Source organism: Ranitomeya imitator, chromosome 2 (genome assembly GCF_032444005.1).
Source record: "Ranitomeya imitator isolate aRanImi1 chromosome 2, aRanImi1.pri, whole genome shotgun sequence".
Lineage (NCBI taxonomy): Eukaryota > Metazoa > Chordata > Amphibia > Anura > Dendrobatidae > Ranitomeya > Ranitomeya imitator.
Window position 1 is genome coordinate 266,990,837 of NC_091283.1, and position 18,832 is coordinate 267,009,668.

Sequence of the window (18,832 nt, forward strand, 5' to 3'; positions counted from 1 at the left end):
CGTAGCCACTGGGGGGGGGGGGGGTGAAGCCACCCCCTTCAGGGCTAAACTACCACTCCCCCTGTCCCTGCAGGTCGGGTGAAATGGGAGTTAACCCTTTCACCCGATCTGCAGGGACGCGATCTTTCCATGATGCCACATAGGCGTCATGGGTCGGATTGGTACCGACTTTCATGACGCCTACGTGGCGTCAAAGGTCGGGAAGGGGTTAAAAAAAAATAATTTGAATGTATAAAAAATAAATAAATCCCCAAATAAAGGAAAAAAAAAATTTTTCCCAATAAATCCATTTATGAAAATAAAAATAAAACAATAAAAGTACACATTTGGTATTGCCGTGTCCGTAATGACCCGACCTATAATAATAATAATAATAATCTTTTTATATAGCGCTAACATATTCCGCAGCGCTTTACATTATTATCGCTGTCCCCGGATCTATAAAACTGTCCCACTAGTTAACCCCTTCAGTGAACACCGTAAAAAAAAAAAAACCAAGGCAAAAAACAACGCTTTATCATCATACTGCCGAACAAAAAGTGCAATAGAACGTGATCAAAAAGACGGATATAAATAACCATGGTACCGCTGAAAACGTCATGTTGTCCCACAAAAAAAAGCTGCAATACAGCATCAGCAGAAAAATAAAAAAGTTCTAGCTCTCAGAATAAAGCGATGCAAAAACAATTATTTTTTATATAAAAGTTTTTGTGTAGAAGCGCCAAAACATAAAAAAATGATATGAATGAGGTGTCGCTGTAATCGTACTGACCCGAAGAATAAAACTGCTTTATCAATTTTATCAAACATGGAATTGGGGGGTTTCCACTGTTTAGGCACATCAGGGGCTCTCCAAACACGACATGGTGTCCGGTCTCAATTCTAGCCAATTTTGCATTGAAAAGTCAAATGGCGCTCCTTCCCCTTCCGGGCTCTGCCATGCGCTCAAACAGTGGTTTACCCCCACATATGGGGTATTGGCGTACTCAGGACAAATTGTACAACAACGTTTGTGGTCCAATTTCTCATATTACCCTTGGGAAAATAAAAAATTTGGGTCTGATGTAAAATTTTTGTGAAAAAGTTAAATGTTTATTTTTTTTAAGCATTCCAAAAATTCCTGTGAAGCACCTGAAGGGTTAATAAACTTCTGGAATGTGGTTTCCAAAAAAATTGGGTTTCCAAAATTGTGCTAATGTAAAGCAGACATGTGGGAAATGTTATTTATTAACTATTTTGTGTGATATGACTAATTTAAGGGCATAAAAACTAAAAGTTTGAAAATTGCAAAATTTTTAAAATTTTCTCCAAATTTACGTTTTTTTTTCACAATTAAACGCAAGTTATATCAAAGAAATTTTAACACTAACAAAGTACAATATGTCCCGAGAAAACAGTCATCAGGATCCGTTGAAGCGTTCCAGAGTTGTGACCTCAAAAAGTGACAGTGGTCAGAATTGAAAAAAATGGCCTGGTCAGGAAGTTGAAAACAGGTGAAGGGGTTAATGTGACAGACTGGAGAATGTAAGAATCGCGTGGTCCTGCGGCGCCCCCTACAGGTGAAGGTACTTACTGCCCATTCTGCGACCCCAGCCACATGGTGGGTAACAGGCTGTTCATCTTCTGGGCCTCCTCTCTCATCAGATCCTGTTCAGTGGGTAACGTAGCTATGCCGTCTTTATAGAGGTCGGACTCGTTACTGGGAGGGAACGGATACTGAGAGTTATCCTCCCCGCATTGCCGTTAGATCATGGATACCTTCATGCTGTGTAACCCTTACCTGTCCGGGCAGCTGGTGTCGTCCGTCGTGTTCTGTACACCCAGGGGGTCCGTGAACACGTGCTCTGTGTAGATTCCCGCCTGCGTGATGTCGGCCACGTCGTCTGTGGGGCTGTCGCCGGCCTCGGTAGCCTCGGTGGCCTCTTCTGCCGTGGGCACGTTATCATCCAGCTCAGGACTGCTGGAGTCGGGGTCTGTCAGACATGACGACAGTGAGGACCACGTGTACCCTGACCAGGGCGGCTCTGCATTACCTGGTGCCCCTCCGGCTTACCCACCTACCTGGCTTACTCTCCACCTCCGGGGAGATAACACTTGGCGTCTGGCATACCATGGGCTCGGCGTCTTCAGCGGAGGCGATGGTCACGCGGACGCCAGTGATGTCACCGGAGGAGCTGCTGCTCGCCAGGCTCTCCGATAAGGAGGACTTGTCTGTCTGAGCAGAGTCGGCGTCCAGCTTGGAGGAATCTCCTGATGGGTAGTCAGTCTCCATCACTCCTAATGAGGAAAGTTATCACTTCCTGCACAGCTGAAGGTTTGTTACAATGACATCCTGTAACAAGCCCCGAGGTCAGGCGGGATCTGCGCATTACTAGGTGGCATCTCACCTGGCACGCTGGCGATGCATAGCACGTGGGAGTTGCAGACGATAAAGCTGTCCAGCATGTTTCCCGGCTCGTTGGCGTCCACGATGATGACCTTGGTGGAGGAATGGGTACTGGTGCAGATCCACACCAGACTGGACAGCTCGTCCTGATGCCGCAGCTCCTTCTGCTGCACCTGCACGATGACAGGGATGGCTCCTTTAAGACTCAGTATAACAGAAATGCGCTGCCGGTGTCCGGGGACTGGACTGCGGGGGGACAGTACGAGCTCTACCTTCAGCTCTTGCTCCAGTTTCTCCAGGCTGCTCTGGGATTCGCTCCTGGGTTTTTGGCTCTCCGTCTCTGACCCGGGAAGGTCACTGTAAAAGACGCTTGCTCCGATAATGGAGCCGCCGTCCCTGGTCTTTCCACCAGAAAGGTTAACGCCGACGGCGCACCACAGCTGTGACCGAAAAGACATGGTGATCAGTCACAAAAAAATAAAAGGGTGAGTGCAGCTCCGGATAGGACTAGAGCATATGACATCACCTTCATGGACGTGTCCTTCTCATCCAGGGGCCGGAGATACACCGGGACGGGTAAATTCTTCATTTTGCCGTCGCTCTGGCCACCGTTGGTCGCCTACAGTAAGATGACACCCGTGTATTGATGGCATCCATGTCTTCACAGCCCAGAAGTGGTGAGCGGGGTCAGCCATTACCTGCTTGTACTTCTGAGGAAGACTCCAGCCGAACGCCTGCACGCGGCCATCCTCCTTCTGGACGTGCGCCTTCATCTGCCGGTACTGCTCCCGCTTCTGCTCCCGCCTGGAGGCTGAAGACGCCTCGCTGCCACCCGAGAGGCTGAAAGAGAAGAGCTAAAATGCTACAACGTGGTCACTGGAAACCGTCAGCAAGTTGGTGGACAGATACTTAGTGGAGGTCCTATAATGCAGGGGGGAAGTTAGTTTCTTCTACACCAGATGACTATACACAGCCGGGTGTAAAGACTACGTTTCCCAGCATGCAAATCACCAGAGCAAGCAGGGAATGCTGGGAGATTTCCCAATAAGCAATGCAACGTCTACGAGCCGTATTCGCTGCTCACTCGTCGCTGAGGAAGTCGAAGGCTTTGGACTTGTCGCTGGGCAGTTTGGCCAGGGCGCTGCTCTTCTTCTTGATGGAAGGCGTGATGTGCGAGGTCGGCGCGTTGTACTTGACGTTAACGGGAAGCTCCGGTTTCTTGGTGGTTGTGCCGGAGGAACTGAAGAGGCGGCTGAAGCTGAGAATGGGAATGAAGGGCGTTAGTGGGATAATGCCGCACGCGGGCTGGGACTGCCGACGGGCACGGACCAGCTACTCACAACTGCCAGATGCTGGAGCGCTTCTTCTCCTGCATGGCAGGATTTTCTCTCGATGCCCTAAAAGACAAAAAAAAAAATCCCCAAGATCATCAATGCCATGATGACTTGGCTGCCTTCTCCAAAAACAGCGCCGCCCCTGTATACAAGCTGTGTGTGGTATCGCAATGCACCCCCACGATCACAAACATGGTGGCCCTGATCTCCCCTGGGGTTGAGGACCACATGTCTCTGTACCTGATCATCTCCGTCCACCTCACGGCCTCCTGCAGCTCCATCAGTCGCTCCTTGTACTGGTTCCGCTCCATCAGTACTCGCGCCATCTCCACCCGCGTGAATCGCTTTCTCTGAGCTGTGGGTACGTCGCTCTGCGCCGGGAGAAGGGGCATCGATCAGCGGAGGCGAGAACACTACAAAGCTGGATGGCGCCCCCCAGAATCAGACACTTACATCGTCTTCGTCTTTTGATTTCTGTTTCGCTTCCTCAGTTTCTGCTCGAGCCCTGGAAGAAAAAAAAATAATAAAAATCAGCCGATTTCTGTAACCTGCATTATTTATTTTTGAGCCTCACCCGCCCAGACTATAACGTGACTTATTAATAAGGGGGCACTTACTTCTTCAACTCCTCCTCCAGCTCCTTGTTCTTCTCCTCGAGCTTCTGTTTGGCTTGTTTCACGGCGTCCAGCTCGCCCTGCAGCACGTCCTTCTCGCACATCAGCTCGTCCAGCTTGCCGATCAGGTCGTTCTTCACCACATTCAGGGCGTTCCTATCACAGGACAGGAGGTTATATGGGGGGAGAGGATATATACATGGGGTGAGTGTAGGTCCCGGCCCACGTACTTGGTCTCCAGAAGCTGCGTGTTCTCCAGGATCAGGTTCTCCACCTCCCGTCCCATCCCTGCAACAAAAATGGCCGGATTATCAACGGGTTAAGGCACATCACAGCCCACTCGCTGCCAGAGTCCCTAAGACAACACTTCTGGTTGTTCTCAATCGGAGTCATAAATGTCCTGTAACACAGTTATTACCCAGCAGGTCGGCCCCTTCATCCACGTCTCCGATCAGGTCGGTCCCCGCGGAGGACAACTCCTCGAATAGCGACTCCGTGTTGCGGTCGAACGCTTTGTTCTCGATGCCTCTGGATGGAGTGCTGGGAAGAGACGGCGGACAGGTTAGGGCACTATGGCGGCAGCCCCGATGATGTCGCCCCCTGGTGTCCTGCGCCATACCGTTACACAGCGCCAGCGTCTCACCTCGTCATCTGATAGGCTCGCTCCTTGTCCATGTCCAGCTCCGGGGTGGATTCGATGATCGACTGCACCTCAGATTTCTCCTCGTTGTCATTGGTATCTGTAAAACACGGACACGGTGACAAGGTTTTAGAGGGGCTGTCCGTATTTGCAAAGGCAACATTTAAAGAGACCAATATGCATGGAAAGACGCGGCTCCGCCAGAAGGAGGCAGAATTATCTGCGCGGAGCCTTGGCAAGAGTCCACTACAACTCCCAACATCTCAGGTGTGAGCCCCGTCAGTAATTGGAACGTGTGCCCTCTCCGTCCTGTGCCAGACGCAGCGGCGCCTCCTGCAGATGTAATCGATCCATTAAAAGATCAGGCATTAAGGAAGCCGCAGACGAGAACGACCTCCGTGTGTGGCCCGCGACCTTGAGCCGGTCAATGAGCGCATCCTCTCGGATACTCACTCTGCTGGGGAGAAGCCTTACATTAAATGTGACTGTCTGCACTGCCCACACTGTAGCAGACCCTCAGCTGTGAGAAGACAATGTTAGACGCCGACAATGAACAGGAGCAGCGGTATATTGAGGTGGGACCTACCCGTGGCGGCGGTGCTGGTCTCCTGGTTCACCTGGACGTCTTCGTTCTTCTGGGTGTTCTGGACGTTGTTGTTCTTCAGGTTCGCCTTCAAGATGACCTCGTCCTTTTGTTCCTTTTGCACCATGTTGGCGGGGTCCGGGCCGGTGGGCTTTGCCCCCGTCTGGCTGAAATTGAAGAGTTCGTCCTGCAGGAAAAGATGAAAGCCGACATCCCTGTTATACAGGGTCGCCGACCCTCCAGTATTACGCCCCCGGCCATTATAGGTGACCACCTTCAGACTGGCGTTGCAGCGGGCGTGAGTCGGATCTGGAAGCTTCCAGGGGCCATTTCCGGGCGTCTCTGCTCCGCGGGTTTCTGGTAGGACTAAGGAGTCTCCAGGAGACAGCGGGAAGATCCCCAAAGAGATGGGACGCTCCTTCCTTATAGGGACAAGAGACAGTGGCCATTAGTGCCACGTTGGGCTATAGACAGGCTCACAGCGTGTCAGTGGAGACGTCACAGCTGATGGTTTGTTACAATTGCATCCAGTCTCCTCCAGATAATCACCTCAGACTGACATATTGTGTTAAACTACGAGGACCAGAGAGTGATTTGTGCCGACGTGTTCTGCTCGTCTAGTCTGGATACAACGGTAACAAAACCTCAGCTGTAGGAACAGGACAGCGTCAGGGTAGACCTCATACAATCAGAACTGTTCCCATTCACTGACCACAAGAAGAGATGAAAGGGCCCTCGTCTTATCCCCAAAAACTGATCCTGAGAGCAGGACTGTGTATGGAGGTGTCATCTGAGGAGACAATCGGCCACAGACAGACTAGCAGCCTCCAGAGCAGCCGCTGCAGCAGGAGGAGGAAGCTGACAATGTGTCTACAGTCACTGATGTAAATCGTCATCTTACAGGAGACAGTGGGGTGGGGGACAGAGCGAGGGGGAAAGGACAGACAGCAGGGGTTTGGCAGGGGACAGAGCGCGGGAGGGGGTGGGAAGGACAGGGCGCGGGAGGGGGTGGGAAGGACAGGGCGCGGGAAGGACAGAGCACGGGAGGGGGTGGGAAGGACAGGGCGCGGGAGGGGGTGGGAAGGACAGGGCGCGGGAGGGGGTGGGAAGGACAGGGCGCGGGAGGGGGTGGGGAGGACAGAGCGCGGGAGGGGGTGGGGAGGACAGAGCGCGGGAGGGGGTGGGGAGGACAGAGCGCGGGAGGGGGTGGGGAGGACAGAGTGCGGGAGGGGGTGGGACGGACAGAGCGCATGAGGGGGTGGGAGGATAGAGAGCGGGAGGGGGTGAGAGACAGAGAGCGGAATGGGGGGGACAGAGCACGGGAGGAGGTTGACAGAGCGTGGGGGGCACAGCAGACATTTCTCCCCCCCCCATAGCTGACCGGCACAGCAGACATCTCTATACCCCCCCCCCCCCTCCGCCACCACCCCCCCAGAACACACCGGCACAGCAGACACCACCCCCCCCCCCCCCCAGAGCACACCGGCACAGCAAACATATCCCCCCCCCCCTCCCCAAGAGCACAGGGGCACAGCAGACATATCCCCCCCAGAGCGCGGGAGGGGGTGGGAAGGAGAGAGAGCGGGAGGGGGTGGGAAGGACAGAGCACGGGAGGGGTTGAGAGACAGAGAGCGGGATGGGGGGGGCAGAGCACGGGAGGAGGTTGACAGAGCGTGGGGGGCACAGCATTTATCTCCCCCCCTATACCCCCAGAGCACATCGGCACAGCAGACATCTCTAACCCCCCCCCCCCCCCCGCCCCCTTCCACCCCCAGAACACACCGGCACAGCAGACATATCCCCCTCCCCCCCCCCCAAGAACACAGCGGCACAGCAGAGATCTCTCCCCCCCCAGAGCACACCGACACAGCAGAGATCTCCCTCCTCCAGAGCGCACCACCATGGCAGACATCTCGCCCCCAGAGAGCACTGGCAAGGCAGATATCCCCTCGTAGAACACACAGACAAGACACACATCTCTCCAGAGCACGCCATCACCGCCAACATCTCCCCTAGAGCGCACCGGCAGAGGACATATCCAAGATGTCCACCGACTCAGCAAACATCAACTACAATGCAATGGTGCAGAAGACATCTCCCACAATTCTCCAGCACAGAGGACATACCCCCCCAAAACGCTCCAGCACATCCCCCACAATGCACTGGTGCAAACAGATCTCCCACAATGCCCCAGAACGGTGAAATGTAACATGCAGGACTGGAGCTGGGCAATACTGGTGGTGCGGGCTGAATCCCCCCGAGGGGGAACGTTCACCTATCCAATATATATCAATAGATCTACAACTGCAACACACACACACTCTTAAAGGCATTTCAGGTCAGTTGCCTGCCCCTCTATTGGATCCAGTACTTCGCCCCTTTAAGATGAAATTTAACTCAAGGTCAGATCTAAGCAGAAGAAATAGTTTTACTGATCACGCTGCAAAGCTATCAAAAAGTTAGTGCCCCCCAGCGATGGTGTAAGAAACCAAGGGAGGTTCCAGGAGCCCCCGTGGGTCGTCCCCTCCTGCACTGCCCGTCCTTCCCCTGGAGACGCGAGATCCCACAGTACAAAGCCGATATCCTCTGTTGTACACAGACTACGGCAGACAGATCCCCCCGGACCCCGGCATCACGCGATACACCCCACTATGTGACACCACAAAGGCAGAATCCAGAAATCAGCATCTGTCTGTGGAAACGAGAACGCAGCACTTGTCGCCCGCGGACACCAGCAGAAAATCGCACCTGACGTCCTGGGGAAAATCCAGAAACCAAACACTGCAGGAAAACCCAGAGCAGATCAGTCGCTGATCTCTGCAACAAGCCGCATGCCGCCGCAGGTGCCAGCATGGGGTGGAAAGGGTGAGCGTTGGCAGCAGGCAAGGCCTGGGTACCTGAGGATCCTCGGCAGGTTCTCCGTCAAGGCCGGCAGGCCTGTAGAGAAGGAGAAGTGCACCAGCAGCAGGACGGACAGGGACACCAGGATGGCAGAATTAATGACCACCGCCCCGCCAACAAAGCCAAACACAAAGAGAAGCATGCATCTGGGACTCATGGTCCTGCCCTGGCATGGTGGCACGTCGGGATGAAGGAAGCCGCCCGGCACACAATGGTTGTACGTGGGCTCTGCCGAGGCTCTGTCATTCAGCCGATGCCATGGACAGACGCTGCAGCAGCCCCGGACCATGACATCATCCCCCAGCCTCAGTGCTGAGGAGGGGAGAGGCCGAGCCAGGCTGCAGCCAATCACTGCACATCAGCTGTCAGGGGAGCGAGCAGGAGGGAGGGGGGAGCAGAACAGAGTGCAGAGCGCTGCCACCCTCACCGTGCAGAGAGCTGCCCCCCTCACCGTGCACAGCGCTGCCACCCTCACCGTGCACAGCACTGCCACATGCCTCATCATAAAGCACAGAGCGCCACATGCCTCATCATAAAGCACAGAGCGCCACAAGTCTCATCATAAAGCACAGAGCACCACATGCCTCATCATAAAGCACAGAGCGCCATATGCTTCATCATAAGGAACAGAGCGCCACATGCCTCATCATAAAGCAGAGAGCGCCACATGTCTCATCATAAAGCACAGAGCGCCATATGCCTCATCATAAGGAACAGAGCGCCACATGCCTCATCATAAAGCAGAGAGCGCCACATGTCTCATCATAAAGCAGAGAGCGCCACATGTCTCATCATAAAGCACAGAGCACCACATGCCTCATCATAAAGCACAGAGCGCCATATGCCTCATCATAAGGAACAGAGCGCCACATGCCTCATCATAAAGCACAGAGCGCCACATGCCTCATCATAAAGCACAGAGCACCACATGTCTCAAAGCACAGAGCACCACATGCCTCATCATAAAGCACAGAGCGCCACATGCCTCATCATAAGGCAGAGCGCCACATGCCTCATCATAAAGCACAGAGCGCCACATGTCTCATCATAAAGCAGAGCGCCACAAGTCTCATCATAAAGCACAGAGCGCCACATGTCTCATCATAAAGCACAGAGCACCACATGCCTCATCATAAAGCACAGAGCGCCACATGTCTCAAAGCACAGAGCACCACATGCCTCATCATAAAGCACAGAGCGCCACATGCCTCATCATAAGGCACAGAGCGCCACATGCCTCATCATAAACCACAGAGCGCCACATGCCTCATCATAAAGCACAGAGAGCCACATGCCTCATCATAAAGCAGAGCGCCACATGCCTCATCATAAAGCACAGAGCGCCACATGCCTCATCATAAATCACAGGGCGCCACATGCCTCATCATAAAGCACAGGGCGCCACATGCCTCATCATAAAGCACAGAGCGCCACATGCCTCATCATAAAGCACAGAGCGCCACATGCCTCATCATAAAGCACAAGGCGCCACATGCCTCATCATAAAGCACAAGGCGCCACATGCCTCATCATAAAGCACAGAGCGCCACATGCCTCATCATAAAGCACAGAGCACCACATGTCTCATCAAAGCACAGAGCACCACATGCCTCATCATAAAGCAGAGCGCCACATGTCTCATCATAAAGCACAAGGCGCCACATGCCTCATCATAAAGCACAGAGCGCCACATGCCTCATCATAAAGCACAGAGCACCACATGTCTCATCAAAGCACAGAGCACCACATGCCTCATCATAAAGCAGAGCGCCACATGTCTCATCATAAAGCACAGAGCGCCACATGTCTCATCATAAAGCACAGAGCGCCACAAGTCTCATCATAAAGCACAGAGCGCCACAAGTCTCATCATAAAGCACAGAACGCCACATGCCTCATCATAAAGCAGAGCGCCACATGCCTCATCATAAAGCACAGAACGCCACATGCCTCATCATAAAGCACAGAGCACCACATGTCTCAAAGCACAGAGCACCACATGCCTCATCATAAAGCACAGAGCGCCACATGCCTCATCATGAGGCACAGAGCGCCACATGCCTCATCATAAAGCACAGAGCGCCACATGTCTCATCATAAAGCACAGAGCACCACATGCCTCATCATAAAGCAGAGAGCACCACATGCCTCATCATAAAGCACAGAGCGCCACATGTCTCAAAGCACAGAGCACCACATGCCTCATCATAAAGCACAGAGCGCCACATGTCTCAAAGCACAGAGCACCACATGCCTCATCATAAAGCACAGAGCGCCACATGCCTCATCATAAAGCACAGAGCGCCACATGCCTCATCATAAAGCACAGAGCGCCACATGCCTCATCATAAGCACAGAGCGCCACATGCCTCATCATAAAGCACAGAGCGCCACATGCCTCATCATAAAGCACAGAGCGCCATATGCCTCATCATAAGGAACAGAGCGCCACATGCCTCATCATAAAGCAGAGAGCGCCACATGTCTCATCATAAAGCACAGAGCGCCACATGCCTCATCATAAAGCACAGAGCACCACATGTCTCAAAGCACAGAGCGCCACATGCCTCATCATAAGGCAGAGCGCCACATGCCTCATCATAAAGCACAGAGCGCCACATGTCTCATCATAAAGCAGAGCGCCACAAGTCTCATCATAAAGCACAGAGCACCACATGCCTCATCATAAAGCACAGAGCGCCACATGTCTCAAAGCACAGAGCACCACATGCCTCATCATAAAGCACAGAGCGCCACATGCCTCATCATAAGGCACAGAGCGCCACATGCCTCATCATAAAGCACAGAGCACCACATGCCTCATCATAAAGCACAGAGCGCCACATGTCTCATCATAAAGCACAGAGCGCCACATGCCTCATCATAAAGCACAGAGAGCCACATGCCTCATCATAAAGCAGAGCGCCACATGCCTCATCATAAAGCACAGAGCGCCACATGCCTCATCATAAATCACAGAGCGCCACATGCCTCATCATAAAGCACAGGGCGCCACATGCCTCATCATAAAGCACAGAGCGCCACATGCCCCATCATAAAGCACAGAGCGCCACATGCCTCATCATAAAGCACAGAGCGCCACATGCCTCATCATAAAGCACAAGGCGCCACATGCCTCATCATAAAGCACAAGGCGCCACATGCCTCATCATAAAGCACAGAGCACCACATGTCTCATCAAAGCACAGAGCACCACATGCCTCATCATAAAGCACAGAGCACCACATGTCTCATCAAAGCACAGAGCACCACATGCCTCATCATAAAGCAGAGCGCCACATGTCTCATCATAAAGCACAGAGCGCCACATGTCTCATCATAAAGCACAGAGCGCCACAAGTCTCATCATAAAGCACAGAGCGCCACAAGTCTCATCATAAAGCACAGAACGCCACATGCCTCATCATAAAGCACAGAGCACCACATGTCTCAAAGCACAGAGCACCACATGCCTCATCATAAAGCTGCGACCCACACCGTGCACAGAGCGCAACATGTCATCATAAAGCACAGAGCCAAATGCCTCATCATAAAGCACAGAGCGCCACATGCCTCACCGTAAGGCACAGAGCGTCACGTCTCATCATAAAGCAGAGCGCCACATGCCTCATCATAAAGCACAGAGCGCCACATGCCTCATCATAAAGCAGAGCGCCACATGCCTCATCATAAAGCACAGAGCGCCACATGCCTCATCATAAGCACAGAGCGCCACATGCCTCATCATAAGCACAGAGCGCCACATGCCTCATCATAAAGCACAGAGCACCACATGCCTCATCATAAGGCACAGAGCGCCACATGCCTCATCATAAAGCACAGAGCGCCACATGCCTCATCATAAAGCAGAGCGCCACATGCCTCATCATAAAGCACAGAGCGCCACATGCCTCATCATAAGCACAGAGCGCCACATGCCTCATCATAAGCACAGAGCGCCACATGCCTCATCATAAAGCACAGAGCGCCACATGCCTCATCATAAAGCACAGAGCGCCACATGCCTCATCATAAGGCACAGAGCGCCACATGCCTCATCATAAAGCACAGAGCGCCACATGTCTCATCATAAAGCACAGAGCGCCACATGTCTCATCATAAAGCACAGAGCGCCACATGTCTCATCATAAAGCACAGAGCGCCACATGTCTCATCATAAAGCACAGAGCGCCACATGCCTCATCATAAAGCACAGAGCGCCACATGCCTCATCATAAGACACAGAGCACTACATGCCTCATCATAAAGCACAGAGCGCCACATGTCTCATCATAAAGCAGAGTGCCACATGCCTCATCATAAAGCACAGAGCGCCACATGCCTCATCATAAATCACAGGGCGCCACATGCCTCACCATAAAGCACAGGGCGCCACATGCCTCATCATAAAGCACAGAGCGCCACATGCCTCATCATAAAGCACAGAGCACCACATGTCTCATCAAAGCACAGAGCACCACATGCCTCATCATAAAGCAGAGCGCCACATGTCTCATCATAAAGCACAGAGCGCCACATGTCTCATCATAAAGCACAGAGCGCCACAAGTCTCATCATAAAGCACAGAGCGCCACAAGTCTCATCATAAAGCACAGAACGCCACATGCCTCATCATAAAGCACAGAGCACCACATGTCTCATCATAAAGCTGCGACCCACACCGTGCACAGAGCGCAACATGTCATCATAAAGCACAGAGCCACATGCCTCATCATAAAGCACAGAGCGCCACATGCCTCACCGTAAGGCACAGAGCACCACATGCCTCATCATAAAGCTGCGACCCACACCGTGCACAGAGCGCAACATGTCATCATAAAGCACAGAGCCACATGCCTCATCATAAAGCACAGAGCGCCACATGCCTCACCGTAAGGCACAGAGCGTCACATGTCTCATCATAAAGCAGAGCGCCACAAGTCTCATCATAAAGCACAGAGCGCCACAAGTCTTATCATAAAGCACAGAACGCCACATGCCTCATCATAAAGCACAGAGCACCACATGCCTCATCATAAAGCTGCGACCCACACCGTGCACAGAGCGCAACATGTCATCATAAAGCACAGAGCCACATGCCTCATCATAAAGCACAGAGCGCCACATGCCTCACCGTAAGGCACAGAGCGTCACATGTCTCATCATAAAGCAGAGCGCCACATGCCTCATCATAAAGCACAGAGCGCCACATGCCTCATCATAAAGCAGAGCGCCACATGCCTCATCATAAAGCACAGAGCGCCACATGCCTCATCATAAGCACAGAGCGCCACATGCCTCATCATAAGCACAGAGCGCCACATGCCTCATCATAAAGCACAGAGCACCACATGTCTCATCATAAGGCACAGAGCGCCACATGCCTCATCATAAAGCACAGAGCGCCACATGCCTCATCATAAGCACAGAGCGCCACATGCCTCATCATAAGCACAGAGCGCCACATGCCTCATCATAAAGCACAGAGCGCCACATGCCTCATCATAAAGCACAGAGCGCCACATGCCTCATCATAATGCACAGAGTGCCACATGCCTCATCATAAAGCACAGAGCGCCACATGTCTCATCATAAAGCACAGAGCGCCACATGTCTCATCATAAAGCACAGAGCGCCACATGTCTCATCATAAAGCACAGAGCGCCACATGTCTCATCATAAAGCACAGAGCGCCACATGCCTCATCATAAAGCACAGAGCGCCACATGCCTCATCATAAGACACAGAGCACTACATGCCTCATCATAAAGCACAGAGCGCCACATGTCTCATCATAAAGCAGAGCGCCACATGTCTCATCATAAAGCAGAGTGCCACATGCCTCATCATAAAGCACAGAGCGCCACATGCCTCATCATAAATCACAGGGCGCCACATGCCTCACCATAAAGCACAGGGCGCCACATGCCTCACCATAAAGCACAGAGCGCCACATGCCTCATCATAAAGCACAGAGCGCCACATGCCTCATCATAAAGCACAGAGCGCCACATGCCTCATCATAAAGCACAGAGCGCCACATGCCTCATCATAAAGCAGAGCGCCACATGCCTCATCATAAAGCACAAGGCGCCACATGCCTCATCATAAAGCACAAGGCGCCACATGCCTCATCATAAAGCACAGAGCGCCACATGCCTCATCATAAAGCACAGAGCACCACATGTCTCATCAAAGCACAGAGCACCACATGCCTCATCATAAAGCAGAGCGCCACATGTCTCATCATAAAGCACAGAGCGCCACATGTCTCATCATAAAGCACAGAACGCCACAAGTCATCATAAAGCACAGAACGCCACATGACTCATCATAAAGCAGAGCACCACATGTCTCAAAGCACAGAGCACCACATGCCTCATCATAAAGCACAGAGCGCCACATGCCTCATCATGAGGCACAGAGCGCCACATGCCTCATCATGAGGCACAGAGCGCCACATGCCTCATCATAAAGCACAGAGCGCCACATGTCTCATCATAAAGCACAGAGCGCCACAAGTCTCATCATAAAGCACAGAGCGCCACATGTCTCATCATAAAGCACAGAGCACCACATGCCTCATCATAAAGCACAGAGCGCCACATGCCTCATCATAAGGCAAAAATCGCCACATGCCTCATCATAAGGCACAGAGCTCCACATGCCTCATCATAAAGCACAGAGCACCACATGCCTCATCATAAAGCACAGAGGACCACATGCCTCATCCTAAAGCAGAGCGCCACGTCTCATCATAAAGCACAGAGCGCCACATGCCTCATCATAAAGCGCCACATGCCTCATCATAAAGCACAGACGCCACATGTCTCATCATAAAGCACAGAGCGACACATGTCTCATCGTAAAGCACAGAGCGCCACATGTCTCATCATAAAGCAGAGCGCCACAAGTCTCATCATAAAGCACAGAGCGCCACATGCCTCATCATAAAGCACAGAGCGCCACATGCCTCATCATAAAGCACAGAGCGCCACATGCCTCATCATAAAGCACAGAGCCACATATCTCATCATAAAGCACAGAGCGCCGCATGTCTCATCATAAAGCACAGAGCGCCACATGCCTCATCATAAAGCACAGAGCGCCACATGCCTCATCATAAAACACAGGGCGCCACATGCCTCATCATAAAGCACAGAGCGCCACATGCCTCATCATAAAGCACAGAGCGCCACATGCCACATCATAAAGCACAGAGCGCCACATGCCTCATCATAAAGCACAGAGCGCCACATGCCTCATCATAAAGCACAGAGCGCCACATGCCTCATCATAAAGCACAGAGCGTCACAAGTCTCATCAAAGCACAGAGCGCCACATGCCTCATCATACAGCACAGAGCGCCACATGTCTCAAAGCACAGAGCACCACATGCCTCATCATACAGCACAGAGCGCCACATGTCTCAAAGCACAGAGCACCACATGCCTCATCATACAGCACAGAGCGCCACATGTCTCAAAGCACAGAGCACCACATGCCTCATCATGAAGCACAGAGCGCCACATGCCTCATCATAAGGCGCAGAGCGCCACATGCCTCATCATAAAGCACAGAGCCACATGCCTCATCATAAGGCAGAGCGCCACATGTCTCATCATAAAGCACAGAGCCACATGCCTCATCATAAGGCAGAGCGCCACATGTCTCATCATAAAGCACAGAGCGCCACATGCCTCATCATAAAGCACAGAGCGCAACATGTCATCATAAAGCACAGAGCCACATGTCTCATCATAAAGCAAAGAGCGCCACATGTCTCATCATAAAGCACAGAGCGCCACATGTCTCATCATAAAGCACAGAGCGCCACATGCCTCATCATAAAGCACAGAGCGCCACATGTCTCAAAGCACAGAGCACCACATGCCTCATCATAAAGCACAGAGCGCCACATGCCTCATCATTAGGCACAGAGCGCCACATGTCTCATCATAAAGCACAGAGCGCCACATGCCTCATCAAAGCACAGAGCACCACATGCCTCATCATAAAGCACAGAGCCACATGCCTCATCATAAAGCAGAGCGCCACATGTCTCATCATAAAGCACAGAGCGCCACGTCTCATCATAAAGCACAGAGCGCCACATGTCTCATCGTAAAGCACAGAGCGCCACATGTCTCATCGTAAAGCACAGAGCGCCACATGTCTCATCATAAGGCACAGAGCGCCACATGCCTCATCATAAAGCAGAGAGCGCCACATGTCTCATCGTAAAGCACAGAGCGCCACATGTCTCATCATAAAGCAAAGCGCCACATGCCTCATCATAAAGCAGAGCGCCACATGCCTCATCATAAAGCACAGAGCGCCACATGTCTCATCATAAAGCACAGAGCGCCACATGTCTCATCATAAAGCACAGAGCGCCACATGCCTCATCATAAAGCACAGAGCGCCACATGCCTCATCATAAGCACAGAGCGCCACATGCCTCATCATAAGCACAGAGCGCCACATGCCTCATCATAAAGCACAGAGCGCCACATGCCTCATCATAAAGCACAGAGCGCCACATGCCTCATCATAAGGCACAGAGCGCCACATGCCTCATCATAAAGCACAGAGCGCCACATGCCTCATCATAAGGCACAGAGCGCCACATGCCTCATCATAAAGCACAGAGCGCCACATGTCTCATCATAAAGCAAAGCGCCACATGCCTCATCATAAAGCAGAGCGCCACATGCCTCATCATAAAGCACAGAGCGCCACATGTCTCATCATAAAGCACAGAGCGCCACATGTCTCATCATAAAGCACAGAGCGCCACATGTCTCATCATAAAGCACAGAGCGCCACATGCCTCATCATAAAGCACAGAGCGCCACATGCCTCATCATAAGCACAGAGCGCCACATGCCTCATCATAAGCACAGAGCGCCACATGCCTCATCATAAAGCACAGAGCGCCACATGCCTCATCATAAAGCACAGAGCGCCACATGCCTCATCATAAGGCACAGAGCGCCACATGCCTCATCATAAAGCACAGAGCGCCACATGTCTCATCATAAAGCACAGAGCGCCACATGTCTCATCATAAAGCACAGAGCGCCACATGTCTCATCATAAAGCACAGAGCGCCACATGCCTCATCATAAAGCACAGAGCGCCACATGCCTCATCATAAGGCGCAGAGCGCCACATGCCTCATCATAAAGCACAGAGCCACATGCCTCATCATAAGGCAGAGCGCCACATGTCTCATCATAAAGCACAGAGCCACATGCCGCATCATAAGGCAGAGCGCCACATGTCTCATCATAAAGCACAGAGCGCCACATGTCTCATCATAAAGCACAGAGCGCCACATGCCTCATCATAAAGCACAGAGCGCAACATGTCATCATAAAGCACAGAGCCACATGTCTCATCATAAAGCACAGAGCGCCACATGTCTCATCATAAAGCACAGAGCGCCACATGTCTCATCATAAAGCACAGAGCGCCACATGCCTCATCAAAGCACAGAGCGCCACATGTCTCAAAGCACAGAGCACCACATGCCTCATCATAAAGCAGAGCGCCACATGCCTCATCATTAGGCACAGAGCGCCACATGCCTCAAAGCACAGAGCGCCACATGCCTCATCAAAGCACAGAGCACCACATGCCTCATCATAAAGCACAGAGCGCCACATGTCTCAAAGCACAGAGCACCACATGCCTCATCATAAAGCACAGAGCGCCACATGCCTCATCAAAGCACAGAGCACCACATGCCTCATCATAAAGCACAGAGCCACATGCCTCATCATAAAGCAGAGCGCCACATGTCTCATCATAAAGCACAGAGCGCCACGTCTCATCATAAAGCACAGAGCGCCACATGTCTCATCGTAAAGCACAGAGTGCCACATGTCTCATCGTAAAGCACAGAGCGCCACATGTCTCATCATAAGGCACAGAGCGCCACATGCCTCATCATAAAGCAGAGAGCGCCACATGTCTCATCGTAAAGCACAGAGCGCCACATGTCTCATCATAAAGCAAAGCGCCACATGCCTCATCATAAAGCAGAGCGCCACATGCCTCATCATAAAGCACAGAGCGCCACATGTCTCATCATAAAGCACAGAGCGCCACATGTCTCATCATAAAGCACAGAGCGCCACATGCCTCATCATAAAGCACAGAGCGCAACATGTCATCATAAAGCACAGAGCCACATGCCTCATCATAAAGCACAGAGCGCCACATGTCTCATCAAAGCACAGAGCGCCACATGTCATCATAAAACAGAGCGCCACATGCCTCATCATAAAGCACAGAGCGCAACATATCATAAAGCACAGAGCGCCACATGTCCCATCATAAAGCACAGAGCTCCACATGCCTCATCAT

General features: G+C 52.2%; 1 protein-coding gene across 4 annotated transcripts in view; it reads right to left on the reverse strand.

The window, feature by feature from the left end:
• Positions 1–18,832, reverse strand: part of SPAG9 (sperm associated antigen 9) — a 66,147-nt gene that overhangs the window by 25,677 nt on the left and 21,638 nt on the right. For 2 of the 4 annotated variants that reach the window (XM_069749109.1, XM_069749108.1), the window contains exons 5-21: positions 5,832–5,979; positions 5,561–5,744; positions 4,978–5,074; positions 4,753–4,874; positions 4,565–4,622; positions 4,338–4,490; positions 4,174–4,225; positions 3,961–4,091; positions 3,727–3,783; positions 3,471–3,644; positions 3,085–3,226; positions 2,913–3,005; positions 2,659–2,826; positions 2,388–2,559; positions 2,062–2,277; positions 1,781–1,973; positions 1,574–1,699 (exon numbers count right to left, since the gene is read on the reverse strand). In XM_069749109.1, the coding sequence (XP_069605210.1) occupies positions 1,574–1,699; positions 1,781–1,973; positions 2,062–2,277; positions 2,388–2,559; positions 2,659–2,826; positions 2,913–3,005; positions 3,085–3,226; positions 3,471–3,644; positions 3,727–3,783; positions 3,961–4,091; positions 4,174–4,225; positions 4,338–4,490; positions 4,565–4,622; positions 4,753–4,874; positions 4,978–5,074; positions 5,561–5,744; positions 5,832–5,979 (2,286 nt within the window). Of the gene's footprint in view, positions 1–1,573; positions 1,700–1,780; positions 1,974–2,061; positions 2,278–2,387; positions 2,560–2,658; positions 2,827–2,912; positions 3,006–3,084; positions 3,227–3,470; positions 3,645–3,726; positions 3,784–3,960; positions 4,092–4,173; positions 4,226–4,337; positions 4,491–4,564; positions 4,623–4,752; positions 4,875–4,977; positions 5,075–5,560; positions 5,745–5,831; positions 5,980–8,454; positions 8,764–18,832 lie in introns of those variants that run through there. The other 2 variants (XM_069749110.1, XM_069749111.1) reach the window with 2 other exon arrangements.